This window comes from Mus musculus, assembly GCF_000001635.26.
Source record: "Mus musculus strain C57BL/6J chromosome 5 unlocalized genomic contig, GRCm38.p6 C57BL/6J MMCHR5_RANDOM_CTG1".
In the NCBI taxonomy this organism is placed as follows: domain Eukaryota; kingdom Metazoa; phylum Chordata; class Mammalia; order Rodentia; family Muridae; genus Mus; species Mus musculus.
The window spans coordinates 128,495-148,385 of NT_187056.1; the positions used below are offsets into that span (position 1 = coordinate 128,495).

General features: G+C 41.9%; 1 protein-coding gene and 1 pseudogene across 1 annotated transcript in view; one reads left to right on the plus strand and one right to left on the minus strand.

Annotated features, from left to right (window-relative positions):
• Window positions 1–2,220: 2,220 nt before the first annotated feature.
• Window positions 2,221–19,891, minus strand: part of LOC102634529 (PRAME family member 8-like) — a 43,112-nt gene continuing 25,441 nt past the window's right edge. The window contains exons 4-6 of the mRNA XM_017318911.1: window positions 4,668–4,982; window positions 3,612–4,202; window positions 2,221–2,788 (exon numbers count right to left, since the gene is read on the minus strand). Coding sequence (XP_017174400.1) covers window positions 2,221–2,788; window positions 3,612–4,202; window positions 4,668–4,982 — 1,474 coding nt within the window. The remainder of the gene's footprint in view (window positions 2,789–3,611; window positions 4,203–4,667; window positions 4,983–19,891) is intronic.
• On the plus strand, window positions 13,847–16,656 carry LOC101055790 (annotated as a pseudogene).

Genomic DNA, 19,891 nt, shown 5'->3' on the forward strand with positions numbered 1-19,891 from the left:
ATGAAAAGGTCAGAGGGTAGAACTGGGAGGAAAAGACAGGCAGGAAGTGATCAGGTGGTAAAGTGAATACATAAATGAATTAATGAAAGCAAAAAGAAATGAGAAACAGGGAGCTAGACATGTTAGCATTTAAACTTTGCCCACAACAAACTGAACAGAAACAAGTTTTTCCTGAAACATGTTAGCAACATATATTCTCATGAGCCACTTATAATTACACTAAATAGTCATGAAATATGCAATTATTTTGATATAAGACAAAGTTCTGAACATTGGATTGAAGCTTGGTGCCTTTAGTTAGTATGTACTTATAACTGATAATTAGTATATGTCAATTACACAAAGAATGTTGTTTCAGTCAGACATTTCCCTAAGACATAAATAGGTAAGGTTATATTTAGTTCTTATTTCCCTCCCTCTGTACATTGTTTCTTTCTCTTCTCTGATCAAGATATGCGTAAAGACTATACTATAGAAATTGTTCAGGATTTTTTATTATTTTGATTTTTATTTACTTATTTTGAACAGTTTTGTTCCTTTCCTGATCAGGGATAAGATGAGTTCAAGAGACATCAAAAGGAAAGTGCTCAGGGACTCTGGCTCCCTATCAAGAGGAAGTTTTTTGAATTTTTATATTAGGTATTAGATAAGTAGATAGAATGCTACTGAATTCCTGCTCTGAATTCTCAACCTAGAGGGTGCTGAGATAATTGTTACATATTATCACACCCTGTTAATTTGGTTCATAGATCCTGTGAATGGCTAGGTAAACATTCTATGAAATGAAGCTCATCCTGACCATTCTTAGAATGACTCAGGATATTGCTATATCATTGGCTGATCTACATAGTGACTATCTAAAAAAAGGAAACAATCAAGCATACCAGCAACACACACATGTACACAAAATGTTTGAATTGTAATGAATTAAAGATAATGCCAAAGTCGTAAGCTTTTGTGCAAAATAAATTCCTGATTCCTTTTGATTCTCTATCCATGAGTATGTTTACCATTCTCAAACATGGGCCTTTAAGGATCAAAAATTATGAATCCTGGTTGCTCTTTCAGACAACTGGAGTTCAGTTCTAGACAAGCACCTGGTAGCTGACAACCATCTATACAACGTTCTGATGCCTTTTTCTATCATGCAAGGATACATGCAAATAAAAGAGGAATATACATAAAATACATACAGAAATAAATATTGCAGAGTGACAAACTACTAATTTCTTCTCACTCACCCATAGTGAAAGAGTTCAAACTCTGGAGCTCAGAGCATCTTACAATATTGCTCACCAATGGAGCTCAAAGGATATGCCTAAAACTCCACATGCTCCCTTCACAGACACACAAGTGCTACTGAACAACATCACCATTTTAATTAATTGGGCCATTTTTTATTCCCTTGTGAAATTGAGTCCTTTTTTATTTAAAGAGTTCTTCAGCTGGTTGAATAGCTACCTGTGTATTATGTGGATTTGTGCATGTGAAAGGTGGGATCCACAGAGGACAGAAAGGAGGGTCCTAGCACCTGAAGCCTGAGTTCCATTTGACAGCCACGTGGTTATTAGCTCTGAAACAGAACTTTGGTTCTCTGCAAAAGCAGCATGTGCTCTTCACTGGTGAAGAGTCTCTCTCAATCTACATGTTGTTTGTTTTAAGAATATGAAAGCATGTTAATTGTGGGAAAATATCAGGTGAGTTCACTGGTCTTAAGGAACAAGTTCAGGGAATTGGACATTCAGACAGGGAGAAAGGGTGTGAGGGAAGACAGAAAGAACGAGTCTGAGAGAGGTATGTTCTTTATTTTTTTTTCTTCCTCTGTACTTTAGGCCAGCCTAGAAGTTCATATATTTCCCACCATAACTGATAACTTTATCCACCTTCCCAAGATTGTGAATTTTGACATGCCTGGCTTCAATGTGTACTTTTTTACTTCTTTCCAGAGGGTGATTGTTGTAGTCTTTTAATTTAGATGCTTTATTCAATTCAGACAATAACAATGATGTTTAAACAAAGAAATCATGTTCTAAGTTTTCAATAAATACAGAGTAACAAATTATTTTATTGATAGTTTACAGAAAGGGGGTATAATGACTAGGCTGAGTGAGATTTTTTTCTCTGTTCTTTTTATTACAACTGAAGATGGAAAATACATTTTTTTTTGGTAAGACATGTGTCCCAAACCTTATTTTTATTCCAATCCAGAATGTTCCCATTTTACTGCCAGCAACGACAAAGGTTGGCCACCTGGTCAAAGACCCAGCGCTCCCCACATGTGTGGCAGATATCTGTAGCAAAGGAGGTGTTCTTGGGCTGCCTTATTGCCCTCAGTGTATCCATGAGATCCTGACAAAGTCGCACAAATCTTTCTACAGAGACTTGAGCAAATTCATCATAGCACTCCAGAGGGGCAGGGTATTGTTCCACATTCATCTTGCTCCAGTTGGCTGTGTGCTGCAAAAGGTCCTTCAGGAAGGGCATGGAGAATTCATTGTTGTAGAAGTTGATATTGGAGATCTGAGAGCATTGTTTGAATGCAGGTAGGAGGACACTGAGCTGGGAGTCCTTCATCCTACACCCCTGCAAATCCAGAGTCTCAAGAGTGCCTGCCACTTTCATGAGGAGACCTCTCAGAGGCATAAGATCCAAATCCAGTAAGACCACACCTCTCAATTCCAGATGTTTTAGCTGAAAGAGGCTCTGACAGCAGGCAAAGGAATCCAAATCTCTCTGTGAAATCAGGGAGTAAGTAATGGAGAAGGTCTTCAAGGGTGTCATCAAGCACCTAGAGGTAAAGGAGACAGATGGTTAGTTATGGCAAATGGGCTTGTAGATGTTTGGCAGGGATATACAGAGTGGTAGCAGGAATCAGGTGCCCCAAGATCAGTTTTACTAAGTGATTAAGGACATCATCTATGATGCTTTCTGTTGGAAACTGCTCAGTCATTTCAACCTCTTAATTTATCTCCTGGCCTCACTCTAAACCTGAAAACCAGTTCATCCCCTAATCCCAGAAAGCAACAGAAGAAATCCCATCCCAATAGAATTCTGACAGGATCTCAATATTTGCTTTGTGTTCACTGAATCTGCATTCTATCATTCCCTCTGCAGTCATGCTTGCTCTCATTTACAGCCCAAGCTCTACCTCCTGCCCCATGTATTCAGCACTACTGGGCTCAAAACATTTAACCCATGGGAAGTGGGTGATGATAGAAGGCTGTTCTAACAGATCTGAACATATAGCTCCTGTTTACCCTGTACTTGTGAGTCCCCTGACTTCTCACTACACACTTCCATTCCTCTTCAGTTTCCATTTGATTGGGCGGCCATGATTCTAGGAAGAAATACAACTGATCCTTACTAGATCTGACCTACTCTTTACCTCAAATCACTTTCCTACTTCATGAGTGTTCATTTGAGATACTGATTTATCTTGTAAAATTTCCCTTGTATAACTGAGTATTCATGGAAACAAGACATAACTTCCAGTCTTTGGAGTCTCTAAATATTTGTTCCTAGTGACTGGTTGGCATCATGTCCCCATAACCCTTAAGAAAAGAGAGACAGATTTGCTCTGATAGCTGAACCAGCTCTCCATCATGGCTTACCCTAGGACCTGATTCATCTGGGATCTGAGAAAATGGACACAGAACATGAAAAGATGCTGCAGACAGTTGAATTTGGAGAACTGAGAAACAAACTTGTTGATACACTTGACTTCGGTGACTCTTGTTCTATTGGGTAAATGGAAGTCGATTTTGTGGAGGGGTGCCAGGAATACTTTGCAAAGATTTCTCATCTGCCCAAAATAGGGGGCAAAATGTGTCAACTCTAAAAGAGTCCATTCAGTGTTTAGTTCTAACTCCATGATGTGCTCTGGATCAAAAATGTGGAAGATATGTCTGAGAGCTTTTACTGGCAGAGTCCAGATTTTCATCTTTGTACAGCAGAAATATAGGGAGCCCTTTCTCTCCTGGGCCCACTTCAAGAACCATGTTTGTGCTTCATCAAGGCAGGACCTGATGCACAGGTCAACTGTGACCTTCAGACGCTGCCTCAGTGCATATCTGGGACGGACCTGCAGGGCTTTCTTTTCATCCAAGATCTCTGCTGAATAGTCACTGTCCTCTGAATCAGTCCATATGTTCCAGAAGCTATGGTGCACATTCCTCAGGTCGAGATACTGTAGTTTTTTCCTCCTGCAGGTGAAACATAAGAATGATGACAGACCCTGAATTAGCTTTTACTACATATATCTAAACTCGTCTCTCTTCTGTGCTAAAGTGTACATTTTTTTTTCAGGACCTGATATCCAAGTTGGACTCAGGCTTGCTACTGAAGCTTTCCTGTGCTTCTGTACACATGAATACTTTTCTTTCAATAAGGTACACTTTACTTCTCCTTACTTATATTATTAGTTCTTGTGGGAATGTCAGGGATAGGCTCATTCCACTGTGAGGCCACATTTACTCTAGTCCATATTCAAGGTTAATCCATATCGAACTGTGCTCAGTACAAGTAAACAGTAGCTGTCAAGAACCCTGTATCCCTGCCTGATGATGCCATCAGAAGCATCTGATCCATTTATGACAGATCTAATCTCCCTGACAATGTCTAATGTGTACTCCTTCTGCTCCCTTCTACAGGACTTGGAAATTGCTTACCTGGGGTGAAACCCTATGGTTCGACGAATGTCTACTCCATCTAGCACAGCCTGCAATGTTTCCAGGTCAGTAGTCCTCATCAATGCCCCCACAGGGAGACAGTGGAAAGGCCAGGCTATCACCAATGCCTTTATGAGCTTGATATACCTGCCATCAATGGCCTCCTTGAAATGTGCTGGGAAGAGTCCATGGGCCATCTCCTCCAGATCAGACATGCCTAGAGCCTCCTCTCTCACCAGAGTCTGAATTGCCAGCTTCTGGAGTGTGGGTGGGGTATGAACATTCATCTTCTTAAGGTCTCCAATCAGAAGGATCCTGGGGAAGGAGTCAGAAATGCATATACGTTTAAGAGAATATTTATAAAACTTCCTCACCATCACATCAACCACTAAGCTTCTGAGTTACTGCTCATGCAATGGTAGAGACATCAATTTACCTCTTCATCCTAAGACGTCATAGAAAGACAGTCGCCCACACTGTCATCATGGCAGCCTCTCTATCACCCAAATGGGTATATAATTTTTGGATCAAAAATTTTGTTTGTGACACACTCTTTAAAAAAAGAAAGAATGAAAGTAATATTGAATTGACAAGACTCACAGGACTTAATGTGGATGGCCCAAGACAACATGTGCAGCACAAGCGAGATAGAACCTTAAGAGACCAGCCTCAGTGGATAGGCATGTTCCCCATGTGAGGGAAGGGCCCAGTCACCCATCTCAAAATTTTTAACTTAGAACTGTTCCCATCTAAAGAAAAACTTGGACAAAAAATGAATCAGAGATTGAAGGAAAGACCATCCAGAGACTGCATACCCTGGGATCAATCCCATCAGCAGACACTAATCCCCGACACTATAGTTGGTGCCAAGATGTGCTTACAGATAAGAGCCTTGTATAGCTGTTCTCTGAGAGGCTGTGCCAGCATGTAAGACAATTGCAGACACTTATAGGCAACCATTGGACTGAGCCAGGGGAACACAATGGAAGGCTTAGGGAAGAACAGAAGAGGTGAAAGAGATTAAAGCCCCATAGGAATAACAACAATATCCACTAACTTGACCCCTCAGAGCTCTGACGGATGAAACCACCACCCAAAGTTTGTACACGGGTGCATCCACGGCTCTGGATAAATATGTAGCTGATGATTGAATTATCTGATATCCATGGGAAGGGAGATGCTTGGTCCTGTGGAGGCTTGTTGGGGACTGGGTGTGTGTGTAAGGGAGTATTGTTTTAGAGTCAAAGTGGATAGATGATGGTCAGCGGCTGCCAAAGAAAAGACTGGGAAAAAGAACAACAATTCAAATGTAATTAAATAATCAACAAAAAAAAAAAAAAAAAGGAAAAAGAAAAAAGAAAAAAAAACCCAAAACAAAAATGCAACACACAACAATCATGGAAGCAGTAAACACACACACACACACACACACACACACACACACACACACAACACCCTGTGTCTTGGATCAATATTGATCCACTAAGCATGATGATGACAATGGGTTCCTATAATTTTCAGGGTTTTCTGGGTCCCATATACAGACCATATAAAAAAATCAAAGCTGTGTGAAAGCGATATCAAGCAAAGCCTAATGTAAGACATTGAGTGAGACATTAAGACACTCCAAGTGTAACTCAAGCTATTGTGAGTTAAAGGTGTTCAAAGACACATGGTCCCCTGGTCTCCAGGTGAGCCAGTGACTCACAAAAACAAGCACAAACATTTGAGTGAATGGAAATGTGAGGGAACACACTAGTAATGTTAATACTGAGGAGTCTTATGAGTCAAAAGGTTATTGCTTTTCACCCTACCCAATGCCACATGGCCATTTGTAGGACAGCTTAAACAAAATAGAAAATCAACCATAATAATGAAATCACCTGGTTAACATATACGTTTGTGATGAAGCTAAAACTTCATTTGAAATTAAATCCCAGGTGTTCAATGTATTCCTCTAAGAAGAAAAAATTAACATGTTTTGTCCTAACTTGGAGTCTAAATGTCTCTACATCAAACCGCATGACCCAGGGGAATATCATTACCTACTAGTTCTGAACACTGTAGACTGGTCTCTGAGTGCTGGTCAAACAAGACGGTTATTCAGGCTGCAGTTCTCTGAATGTGTTCTCTGGCTCCAGTGAAGCCTTTATATACCTCTCTGCTCACCACTCCCTTTTGTAGCCACACCCACCAATCCCAAACTGGAATTGGAGTAAATGATTAAACTCCACCCTTTTAATCGTATTTGTAACATGCAACCTTTTCAGTGATTGAATCAGAGCTCTCAACCTCATTTCACAGCTCATGTGGGGAGGTTATGGAACAAGAGGAACACATCTCTATTGTTGAAGAGAGTGCAAACTTGCACAACCACTTGTAAGATCAATCTGGCAGTTTCTCAAATAACTGAGATTCAATCTACCTTGTAGACCCAGCTTTACCACTCACAGACAGAAAGCCAAAGAGGACCCACAATGCCACAAAGATACTTGCTTGACTATGTTCATAGTAGCCATCGTTCTACTGAAGATACCTTAAGGCCTTCTAAAACACAGCAGAACTGATGCACATATGAATTTAGAGAGCTTGAAGCAGCGGGCACAGGGCATGCACAAATTTGTACCACATGACAGTATTGAGAGAAGCTCCCATTCCGAACCCAGAAGCTGTCTCCAATCTATAAAGTAAAGTCTTCCAAATGAAACACTAAACTTGTTAAATGGAATTTTTTTTTTTTTTTTGGTTTTTTGAGTCAGGGTTTTTCTGTGTAGGCCAGGCTGTCCTGGAATTCACTTTGTAGACCAGGCTGGCCTTGAACTCAGAAATCCGCCTGCCTCTGCCTCCCAAATGCTGGTATTAAAGATGTGCACCACCACTGCCTGGAGTTAAATGGAAATTTTCTGTTGGATACAAATCCTACTCTTAAAAGAAGACTAATTAACCAGTTGTAGGAGGGAAACAAAACAAACTCAAAGACAATTTAGCAGATCTGAGTGTTAGAAAGTTGTGTTATACACTTTTGTTTATTTATATTGTTCTGCTTTTAGATTATAAATTCTTTCTTTCTGTTTTTCTGGGATTTCTGTGTCTTTGAATGTATTCTGTATTTCTTTGGGATTTTTTTTTTGCTGTTGTTGTTGATGATTCTACTTTATTTTTTTGATGGGGTGGGATTGGCTCTCTTTTTCTGTTGGCTTATTTATTTTGTCCTGTTCCAAGTTGTGTGTTCTTCTTTTCTTTTGATTTTCTGTTGCTCTTTTTGTTTATTTGTTCATTTCTCTGTTTGTTTTTCAAGCAGGGTCTCATTGTATGTTAAACTGTTCTGTACCTCACTTGCTAGGCCAGTCTGGAGGTGGTCCTGCCTCTTCCTCCCCTGTCCTGGCAGTACACTTGTGTTCTGCCACACATGTTTCTGGATTCTTTAAGTGCCTGTTTCTTTTCTCAGGAGAGATACAAAGGGTGTGGATTGAGATGGAAAATAATGTGGGAATGACCTCAGAGGAGTTGGGGGAGTTGAAACCATAATCATAACACGTTGTATGAAAAAAATATTTCAGTAAGGGAGACGCAAAGAAAAGGGGAGGGAGATATGACTGAGTAGTTAGAGCACTGGCTTCTCTAACAGATACCTCAGGTACATATCCTAGCTTTTGTGTGTCAGGTCCTGTGTTTTTGTCCCCCATGCTCCTAACTCCTGAACTATCTCTTTATCCCATATCTGATTAACATGAAGGAGTGCCAGCTTAGCACATTGTCTACAGATAATGCCACTGAGATAGGAACTAGGCAGGCTGAAGGCTCATACTACACAAAGAGGCAGAGATAGTATCTTCTTTAATTTGCGTGTAGACAGGGTTATAGATGAGGACTATTTCACCTAGGCAGCCATAACGAATAGCATGGGGGTTCATTACAGGAAAGGATCTCAGTATCCAGACTTGATAAGTGAGGTAGTACAGTTTTGGAAGCTTGAAAATTGGGAGCTATAGAACTCTTGATCATGAGAGAACCCACAACATGGAGAAGGCCAGTGGCTCCTTGAATGAGACCCAATCTTGAGGAAAGTGCCTCAAGAGAAGTTGTTCCAAGACTTGTAGCTAGCAAGCCTTTTCATTGTGTACACTGGACTGGAAGGAAACTGATCTATATTCTGTACTTTCATAGGAACCAGTGTCATTGATGCTCTCTCCCTGGAAGAAGCAATTCTGGAATGACCCCTGAGGTTACTCTCTAGGCACATCTGGTAGAGATTTTCAAGATATGCAAAGGTTGAGGATCAAGGCTAGATGTTACCATTGTCCTGTGACAGCCACATTTCTGGAGAAAATCAATGGGAGAGGCCAAGATCATCAGTTCCTTTGGATTTTGAGCCTGTAGTCTCTGGATTTTGCCTGTTAAATTCAATTGTCAGTCAAGGAAGAAAATGGTTGCTCATAGCTTTGGGCAACAAACAGGTGTTGGTGTGACCCTCACAATGTTCCTTCCCAGGTCCTACTGGTGTGGCTCAGAGGTGAAAAAAGAAAGGAATAGTGTGTGCTAGGAAGATGTGAATGGCTAAATACTATAGGCACGGTTGTTGAAGCATCTGCTATATCTGCGTAGGTGGTAGAGAGCACCAAGCTACCAGAATAAAAGTTCTGGGCACCTGAATAGCAAGGGGGTTAGAAGTTTCATGGCCAAACAGAGAATAGTGCTTAGTAACAGGATCTCAGCCACAGTCAGGTCCAGAGGAAACCCTCAAACAAAGACAGATGTAAAAAATACCCCCCAGACCCCCCACAAACAAACAAGAAACAAACCAGATCAAGAAAAACTTTGAGACTTTCCATTCTTCTACTCTGATGAGCATGGAACAGAAGGTCAACCTCACCAGGACAGGGCTCCTTGAACCTTGGTGCAACAATACTACCCAAACAACAGATTCTACTGTGCATGAAATTCCCCAAGGACAGCCTGGACAAGCTGCTCAGAGGAACACAGGTCAATTTCAGAAAATCTCTAGAAAAAAACTTATTGCAATATAATATGATCAGGGATCTATTGTCTCCCATTGAGCACAAAGCCTGGACCTGAAGAAAGCTTTTGCCCACCATTGGGTATGTATACAAAGCCTCCATTCCAACTCTGAGGTGTGACATTGTTTATGCATGCTGAAAAGTGTGTACACATCAGTGTCTGAGTTTGGTGACTGTAAATGGGATGGATCACCAGGTGAGCCAGTCTCTAGATGGTCGTTTATTCAGTCTCTACTCCACACTTTGAGTCTGTATCTCCTTCCATGTTCCCCCTTTTGTCCACCCCCTTTAAGATAGATAAAAGATCCACACTTTGGTCTTCCTTCTTCTTGAGTTCCATGTGGTTTGTTAATTTTATCTTGGCTATTCTGAGCTTCTGGTCTTCTGGACTAATATCCACTTATCTGTATGCCCCAGTGTGGGGAAATGGCAGGGCCAGGAAGCAGGAGTGGGTGGATTGGTAAGCAGGGGGAGGGGGAGGGCATAGGGGAAGGGTGTTTTTCACAGGGGAAACCAGGAAAGGGGCTAACATTTGAAAATGTAAATAAAGAAAATATCCAATGAAAAGGCGGGTCATTGTCTTTATCTCTAGACAGTGGTACTTGTGGCTCTTTCATTAAAAACTGTAGTGCCTATTAACTCGGCAAGGTCAATGCCCCTAGGCTCCAGAATTCCCTGGTCATGAGCCCCATCCAGCTCAAAGTCTCCTTTCTCTTGGTCCCATTTTACTCTGAAAATCTTTCTTTCTACTTTGGATTTCTTCTTTCTTTTCCAAGGAGATCTCATTAGCATTTTGGAGAAAGCCTTTTTTTCTTGACCCAAGGAGTTTTACTGCAGATATTTTAATTCATGAAGCCAGAACAAGAGGCTGAGCTGCCAATCAAACACCCAGCTCCCATTGTTGGTATTTGAATGGGAGACACAGAATTACATTATGTAGTTTGGGGGTCATCCTTCATCAGTCCACTGAAACTTGCACCACCACCCTTGATAGCTCTCCTGCTCTTCTGTACATGCTGACTGTCTTAGTTCATTTGTGAATTGGTGGATCAGCTAGGGAGTGTGCATGTAGAGTGGGTGGACTGTAAACTGAAGTGGTCTCTGTCAGTACAGCTGTGGTTACCACTACTGAACTCAGGCTTGACAGCAAGTGCCGTTCCCCTCTGAGCCAACTCACTGGCTCTTAAGCTCCCTTGAAGTTAATTTAAGAATTTTATTTTGTGTTTTGGGTACTTTTTTGTTTGGTTTTTGTCTCTCTGTCTGTTTGTTTGTTTGACTGATTTTTGACAGGGTTGGTCAGTTTACCCATCTCTGGTTCTTCCTGAACTCACGTTGTATACTAGATTAACCTTGACCTCAGAGCTTCTCCTGTGTCTACCTACCTAATCCTGGGTTTTAAGTCTGCACCTGCACCATCTGGGAAATTTCATCTTGTTTGTGTGTTTGTTTTGTTGTTTTTAGACAGGGTCTCTTTGTTTAAAAGCCCTAAATGTCCCATAAGCCACTCTGAGGAGCAGTCTGGCCTCGAAATCAAAGATGCTCCTGCCTCTGACTGTAGTGCTGGGATTTATGCCCTGTGCCACCCTGCCCAGCTCTGGTTTAATTTTGTGAAAGATCCTCACTCCATAGATTTCACTGGTTGGGGTTTAGTTATTAAGATAAGGGTAGCTCTGAACTCCCTGAATCAGTCAAACTTTGACTCCTGAGGGGAGGGAATCAATGTGTATGCTCCCATTCTCAGTATAAATGTATTGTTTTAGTAAGATTTGTTCTATGTGTAGGGGTGCTTTGCCTACAACTATGAATGGGCAGCCCTCTCATGGCTGCTCCCCTAGAAGGTCAGAACGCAGTTTCACAACTGCTGGAACTGGAGTCACAGATCATTTCAAGCCACCATGTAGATGATAGGAATAGAAGGTTGACAGGTGTTCCTTCTTTCTAAGCCAAGTCTCCAGCCCAAGACCCACATCCCTGAGGAATTTTGTTAGGCTGATCCTACTTGTCATAATCTAAGTTGCCTGAGCAGCCAAGGGCACCATTTCCCTTGTCTTTTAGGGATCAGACTATACTTCAGCTTACAGTTTGGCTGAAGATGACATTAAAATGAGCCTCCTACCTCCCACTTCCAATTTTGAGCTTACCAGCATGCCCCATCTTGTCTGTTGCACAGAGAGTTTTAGAGAGGAATCTTTGAATGCTGGGTAGCTCCCTACCAACTGAGTACACACACAACACCCTGGCCACTATAGTAATGGAATCAAGCCTTGCTCCTGCCCTACCTTTTGTGTGGCTGCTGCTGCAGTTTACTGACAGAACATCCACTTCAGCCCTTGAGCTCCAGTACCTATTCCTAACTCTGACTCTGTATTCTGTCCCAAATCCAGCTAAAAAGAATACCTTTGAATTATGGTATGTCTCTGATCAATAACAGATTAAACCCTTAGCTGATGAAAACTAAAAATGACTCTGGTCCCATGAATGAAATCCAACCAGATGTGTTTATTCATAACAGTAATCCTAGCAATAAGAAGGATTCTGAGGCAGAAGAATTTCTAGAATTAGACTTCTAAAACACCCTTGGCTTCTGAGCATGACAAGACCCATGGAACAAATTGAAAACTAAGTAAACCTTAAGTAAATGAAAGAACAAATAAAAAAACTTGATGTTATATGGTTAATTAACAAGTGGAATGTTCATATTTATCCATGAAACCTTTTGGGGGGGGGTGAGGAAGAGTGGAGAGTATGTGAATACAAGTCCTTCTGATTTAACCGATGAAATGATTAGATCTTTGATCTGGAATTTGAAGGGTGGAGATTAAACCAGGAAATCCAATTCCAGTTTTGGTTGAAGGGTGTGGCTAAAATAGGGAGGGGTTAGCACAGAGGTATATAAAGGCTCCAGTTGATCCAGAGAACACACTCAGAGACCTGCAGCCTGATAACTGCCTGGTGCAGCTGGGACTTGGAGACCTATCTGCAGTGCTCAACTGGTATGTACTGGTTTTTCCTTGGGTAATGCTGTTTGATGTAGAGAAGTTTAGACTTCTTTAGAGGAACAGGTTGAAGACCTTGGGTTTCATTCCAATTGAATTTTTAGCCTTATCACCGATATATTTCTGTAGCATCACTGATATATTTCTATAGCTTGCATAGTTCATTAGTGTGTTTCATAAAATTTTTGAGACAAGTATTCTGTATCTTGTTCAAACTCTCTTAGAACTGGCCATGTGGCTCCTGGGAAGCTGGAAAGCAGATCATTCTGACTAACCTGTTCCTTCAGGTTTCCTCTTCACTGAATTTGTGTGTGTGTGTGTGTGTGTGTGTGTGTGTGTGTGTGTGTGTGTGTGTGGTGAGAGAGAGAGAGAGAGAGAGAGAGAGAGAGAGAGAGAGAGAGAGAGAGAGAGAGACAGGCTCTGGGTCACACTGTAGACCTGTACACCATGTATCTTTGGTTTTCTTCAATGCCCAATTGCTCAAGTGAAACTTTTGAGTTATGCATATGTATTGCCTTAGGCTTTGCGTTTCATCTTTTCCACATAGCTTTCTTCTGTGTACATGATCTGCTTACCAGACCCAGGAAACCCTAAAAATTGTAGAAATGTACTGAAGTCATTCTGCTTACTGGGAATTAATATTGATCTGCATCACAAAGATGTATGTTTGTTTTTTTGGTTGGTTGGTCAGTCGGTTGGTTTTGTTTGATTTTGGAATTTTTTTTTATTATTTTATGTAAGTACACTGTAGCTGTCTTCAGACACACCAGAAGAGGGAGTCAGATCTTGTTACGGATGGTTGTGAGCCACCATGTTGTTTCTGGGATTTGAACTCTGGACCTTCGGAATAGCAGTCGGGTGCTCTTACCCACTGAGCCATCTCACCAGCCCCTGGAATTTTTTTTTAAGAATGTTTTTGAGAAAGGGTCACACAAAAAGTATTTTGATTTGAAATTATGTGCTCATTTGGTTTTTAGAAAGACCCCGGTTGTGGGAGTCTGTCTTTCCACCACCAGTTTAGGTTGAAGAGGTAAATTGATTTCTCTGTCACTGTCAGAGTAGTAACTCTGAAGATTAGTGGTTGATGTAATGGTGAGGAAGTTTTACAAACTTTGTCTTGAAAGTATATTTTTTTCTGAATCCTTCCCAAGGAGCCTTCTGACTGGAGACTGAAGAGGATGAGTGTTCAGACTCTGTCCACTCTCCAGAATCTGACATTGAAGGCTCTGCTGAGAGATGAGGCTTTGGCCTTGTCCTGTCTGGAGGAGGTGCCTTTTCTGCTCTTCCCAGCACTGTTCCAGAGGGCCTTTGCTGGCAGACTTAAGAAGCTCATGAAGGCAATCATGGCAGCCTGGACTTTTCCCTGTCTCCCTGTGGGGGCTTTGATGAAGTCACCTAACTTGGAGACCTTGCAGGCTGTGCTAGATGGAATAGACATGCAACTGACAAGAGAATCTCACCCCAGGTGCGTAATAATCAAGTCGTCTATAAGGGATCATTTGGGTACACAGTAGAGATTGTGGGTTCAGGGAGAATGGCTTCTGATGGGATCATCAGACAGTGGTGCAGGAACCTTGAAGCTATTGTCTTCTTGGACTAAGGACAGTTGTAACTGACAGTTGTCAGTGGATTACAGCTTACTCTAAGTAGCCTGTAGAATGAGCTTATTCCTGGTTTTCCCACAACCACTATTAATGGGACTAAGGAGAAATAAAGAGTACCTTAGTGGAAGGAAAGTGGTCAGGTCTACACATGCAGCTCAGGGAAAGATTCTGTAGCATGCTTGTGTGCACATTGCACTCTGTTTCAAGAAATTATACCTTACCAAAGTTGGGGAGACTTGAGTTTAGAGTCAGGTAGTCAAAGCTGACTGTGGGTAGTCATGTCTGCTGACATTTGACATGTTTCACTCCCGACAGGGGAAAACTTCAGGTTCTGGACCTGAGGAATGTGCACCATGCCTTCTGGGACATATGGGCTGGTGCAGAGGATGGTAGCTGTTCTTCAGAGCCCTTGGATGAGAAGCCTACAGTAGTGAAGGTCCTTCGCAGATATGCAAGGAGGAGGCAGCTGAAGGTGGTAGCAGACCTGTGCCTCAGGCCCCGCCGTGATGAAACACAAGCATACTTCTTGAAGTGGGCCCAGCAGAGAAAGGACTCCCTACATTTGTGCTGTATAAACATGAAGATCTGGGCTATGCCCGTGGACTTTGTCTTAGAGATTTTGAATGTCTTTCATCCAGAGCACATCGAGGAATTCGAACTGAACACTGAGTGAAATGTGTTCAATCTGGCCCGTTTTGCTCCCTGCTTATGGCAGATGAGAAATCTTCGCAAACTTCTCCTGGCACCCCTCTATAAGAATGTCTTCAAGATTGCCAATAGGACAGGAGACAGAAAAGATAAGTGTGTCAAGGAGTTCGTTTCTATCTTCTCCAAATTCAATTGTCTCCAGCATCTCTCCATGCAAGGTGTCCACTTTCTCACAGACCACATGAGTCAGGTCTTCAGGTAAGCAAGGATGGAGATCTGAGTTACCTAGCAGAGCATTTTTTCTTGTCCGTTTTAAGGATTATTCATGTACAATGCCTGACAGTCAGCCACCTGGAACAAATTTTAGGGACCTTTTAGAATATGGCCGTTATGTGTATTGATTCAAAGTCTCAAATAATTACTCCTGAAGCAAAAGACTGAAGGGAGGTAAGGAGTAGCACAGATCTGATCAGAAGAGACTGTAATTCTTCTTGGAGTCACAGCCAACAAAATGATCAGAAGCGCTGGCCAGTGGTGGCACATGCCTTTAATCTTAGCACTTGGGAGGCAGAGGCAGGTGGATTTCTGAGTTAGAGGCCAGCATGGTCTACAGAGTGAGTTCTAGGACAGCCCGGCTATACAGAGAAATCCTGTCTAGAGAAAAGGAACAAAATAATCAAACAACCAACCAAACAAAAATGATCAGAAGGGAACAGAGAGTTAAGGTTGTAGTTAGGAGCTGGGGGAGACCATCAAAGTGAGGAGGTTAGCTCTGTGCTAAGATCTGTGGGAACAGCCTAATATCTTCCCCTACTTTCCCATGGTTTTGAGCCCCAGTACTGTGGAGTACAAGGGATATGAGGGATTGTGTGGAACTGTAAGGGATAGCAAGAGTGACTGTTCAGAAACTTGGATGAAATGCAGCTTTGAATGAGCCCACATGTAATGTCCCTAGATCCTGTCAGGACTCTTTTGTCACAGAACTTCCTCTATGTGTCTTATGGGCTAAACTGGTTTTCTGTGTGGGACTGAAGCCAGCAGATTAAGTGTGGGTGACCTTGGGTCACCTGGTCCCTTCTACAACTGTATAAACTGCATTCCACGCTCTCCATCACCACTTGCCAGAACTAACCATCTGGTCTCACTTATTCCTAGGTGCTTGATGACACCCTTGGGGTCCCTCTCCATCACTCACTACCAAATTTCACAGTCAGACTTGGATTCCTTCTCTTGCTGTCAGAGTCTCTTTCAGCTAAAACATCTGGAGATGAAAGGCGTGGTCTTACAGGTTTTGGATGTGATGCCTCTGAGAGGTCTCTTAGAGAAAGTGGTAAAAACTCTTGAGACTCTGAATTTGCAGGGATGTAAGCTGAAGGACTCTCAGCTCAATGCACTCCTACCTTCCTTCATACAATGCTCTCAGCTCACCAAGGTCAACTTTTACAACAATGACTTCTCCATGCCCATTCTGAAGGACCTTTTACAGCAAACAGCCAACTGGAACAAGATGAATGTGGAACAGTACCCTGCCTCTCTGGAGTGCTATAATGAGTTGGGACATGTCTCTGTAGAAAGATTTGCCCAACTTTGTCAGGAACTCATGGATACACTAAGGGCAATAAGGCAGCCCAAGAGCCTCTCTTTTGCTACACGTATATGCCACAAATGTGGTGAGTGCTGTGTCTATGGCAAGAGAGCCAGACTTTGTTTTTGCTGGCGGTGAACATGGATTCAGAACTTCTGCATGTGAATAAATGACAGTCTTGAGACACATCTCTCATCTGGGGTGCTCAGAGACTGACTTCAGGCAATGTACAGATACTTGGAAAGGAAAGGATGTGCAATAATTGGGATCTTGGAGGCTAAGCTTGACATGGGGAGCAGACTTGTGGACTGACAAAGGCAACTTGGATGTTTTGAATTGACTCTGCCAGGACAGATTAACTAGATCCTTTGTCATGGACTTGTAAACTTTTTGTTCTTCACTGTAATATATAATTGAATAAATAGAACATGGGTGCTTTTTTAGATGTTATTCCTGATGTCTGAGTAGAATAAAATATCTAACTTTAAGCATTTTGAGCAAATGTCCTCTGGAGAGAGTCAAAATGAACACATGGATGCTAGCATGTCATGATTCAAAATCTGGGATAGGTGGATAAAGTTATCAGCTAAGGTGGTTCACATATGGATATCTAGGTTGGCCGGTGGTAAAAAAAAATTCATAAACCCAATCTCTGTGTCTCTCACACTCCTTTTTCCTTCCTTCCCCTCACCCTGTCTCCCTGTCTGCCTGTCAACTTCACAGGCCTTGTTGCTTGGAACCTATGAACCTGCTGGAAGTTTGCTCACAGAAAATTCCTTTCATGCTCTTCAGAAAAATAAACAAATCAACAAACAAAAGCTCATGAGCCCAAAAAGGCAATGAGCCATGTTTAATAGTACATGTTGCTTTAGAAGAGGGCAGATTTTGATTTCAGAACTATCATCAGATGCCTACAGCAGTAACTCAGGCTTCAAGTGTTAATCTCATTTCTTCAGACATCTGTGGATCCTAGCATTTACAAGCACCATATGTACAATAAATCTGCATATACACAAAATTGAGAACATCTTAGAGAAAGTCACACCATTTCACACAGGTTTCAGAAAATGAAGTAATTGATTAAAATGATATTGGTCAGTAGCAGTTCCCAGAGTTTTGTGTGCCTCCAATGGTATTCCCCTCTACCATAGTGTGAAGAGAATGTGTGAAGTTTCAGGTGTTTTCATTGAGCTTAATTGGGGACCAGTAGCCCAGTTTGTTCTGTTCTCTGGTTTGAAGCCTGCACCTTAGAAGGGTGAAAGAATACTAGGAGTTTGTCCTAGAACAATATCTGTCTATTTGCCTGCCAGTCCTTTTCAAGACAGTGGTTGGGACCCTTAGTATTGCTCAACAGTTCTATATGGTGAGTTTCTCTCTAAAGAATCTACAATACACAAATACATTAACGTGCACATACACACACCAAACAAATGAATAAAAAAAATTGAGAATGAAAATTTCAAGGTAATTCCAAATATTTTCAGTATGTGAAATAAACTTTTGATTCATTGTTATTCTATACCTCCAAGTACTTGGCCTATAGCAATTCCTGATACCCTTAGTTTACCCATGGTGGAAAGAGAAAGACCAGTAACTAGACTTGAGCTATGGTGGTATTTAGTCACTGAGATGAAAGATGAAGTTTGAAAATTTCAAATTATTTTCACAATATGTGAGATGGAGCCCCAAGACATCATCCATGCCAAGCAAGCATAGAACCACTGAGGTACATCTCAGGTTGATTTTGATCAACTCATCCAGTTGTTCATTTCTGTAAGATGCTTTACTTCCAGAGGGTCTTACTTTGTAGCCTATCCTGGCTGATAATTTTGTCTACCTAAGAGGATTTGCAATCCCTCAGAAATATTTTTCTGGGGCCATTGATTCTTCAGATCATGTTTGGTCAAATTTACAAATCTCCTGCCTCATCTTCTCATACCAATAAACATCATTTAAAAACAACGCCTCAAATGTCTTTATATGAGGAAAGAAAAATATTTGGTGTCATCTTGGGCCATGTGCCTATCTTAGAGACAGCCTGTAGACATGGGATTGGTGCTTGCCCATTTGGTAAAGGTGTGGACACATGGAACCAGGTTAGTAGAGCACTCAGTGTCTGAGAGACCAGACAGTGACTTCATCCAGGGAATCAGTCTCTCTACTAGCTTCTTTGGGCTCTTTGTTGCTGTTGACACAGGCTGTCATGTATGAGCTGCCTCTGCAGTAAGACAGCTGTGTACTCCTGATACTCCTCCCTCTTCTTTCCATGTGAAGGCAAGAGGGCAATATATCAAGCCCAGTCTCCAGCAAGGTTTTCAATGGCCTTTGAATTTAGACCTCTCATTTCAATCAGTAACTTGCAGTATCAAAGGTGCGTTGTACTCTCCAATTTCTCCTTAAAAGAATGCAGTTCCATGTCAGGCGTGGTGGCACATGCCTTTAATCTCAGCACTCGGGAGGCAGAGGCAGGCAGATTTCTGAGTTCGAGGCCAGTCTGGTCTACAAAGTAAGTTCCAAAACAGCTAGGGCTATGCAGAGAAACCCTGTCTCGAAAAACAAAACAAAAACAAAAACAAACAAACAAACAATCAAACAAACAAAAAGAATGCAGTTCCACAGAAACTGATCTCACTGCTGGTTTGGTGGTCCACAGTTCCAGTCTCAGGATTCAGGGGTGGTAGCATCAGGGTAAATATTCAAGCTAGCCTTAGCTTCATAATTGGCTGCAGGCTAGGTTAGTCTACGTCAGACTGACTCAAAAATAAAGAAATATGTATGGAAAGTAGATTAGGACATATCATTTCTAAGATATTGACCCAGAGCACCCAGGCTCTGTGTGGGTGGGGAAGCACCCTTACAGAGGCAGGAGGAGGGGTAATGGGAAAGGAGGGTCCCAAAGGGGAGACCTGGAAAGGAAAAAAAAAAACTTTTGAAATGTGTCTTAGTCAGGGTTTCTATTCCTGCACAAACATCATGACCAAGAAGCAAGATGGGGAGGAAAGGGTTTATTTGGCTTACACTTCCATACTGCTGTTCATCACCAAGGAAGCCAGGACTGGAACTCAAGCAGGTCAGGAAGCAGGAGCTGATGCAGAGGCCATGGAGGGATGTTCTTTACTGGCTTCCTTGGTGATGAACAGCAGTATGGAAGTGTAAGCCAAATAAACCCTTTCCTCACCATCTGCTTCTTGGTCATGATGTTTGTGCAGGAATAGAAACCCTGACTAAGACAAATTGGTACCAGGAGTGGGGTATTCCTGTGACAACCTGACCATGTTTTGGGGAGGACTGTGGAAGGACTTTGGAACTTTGGGCTTGAAGATTCATCCGTTGTTAAATCTCTGTCGGATGTTGTGTAGGAGCTTGGAAGATA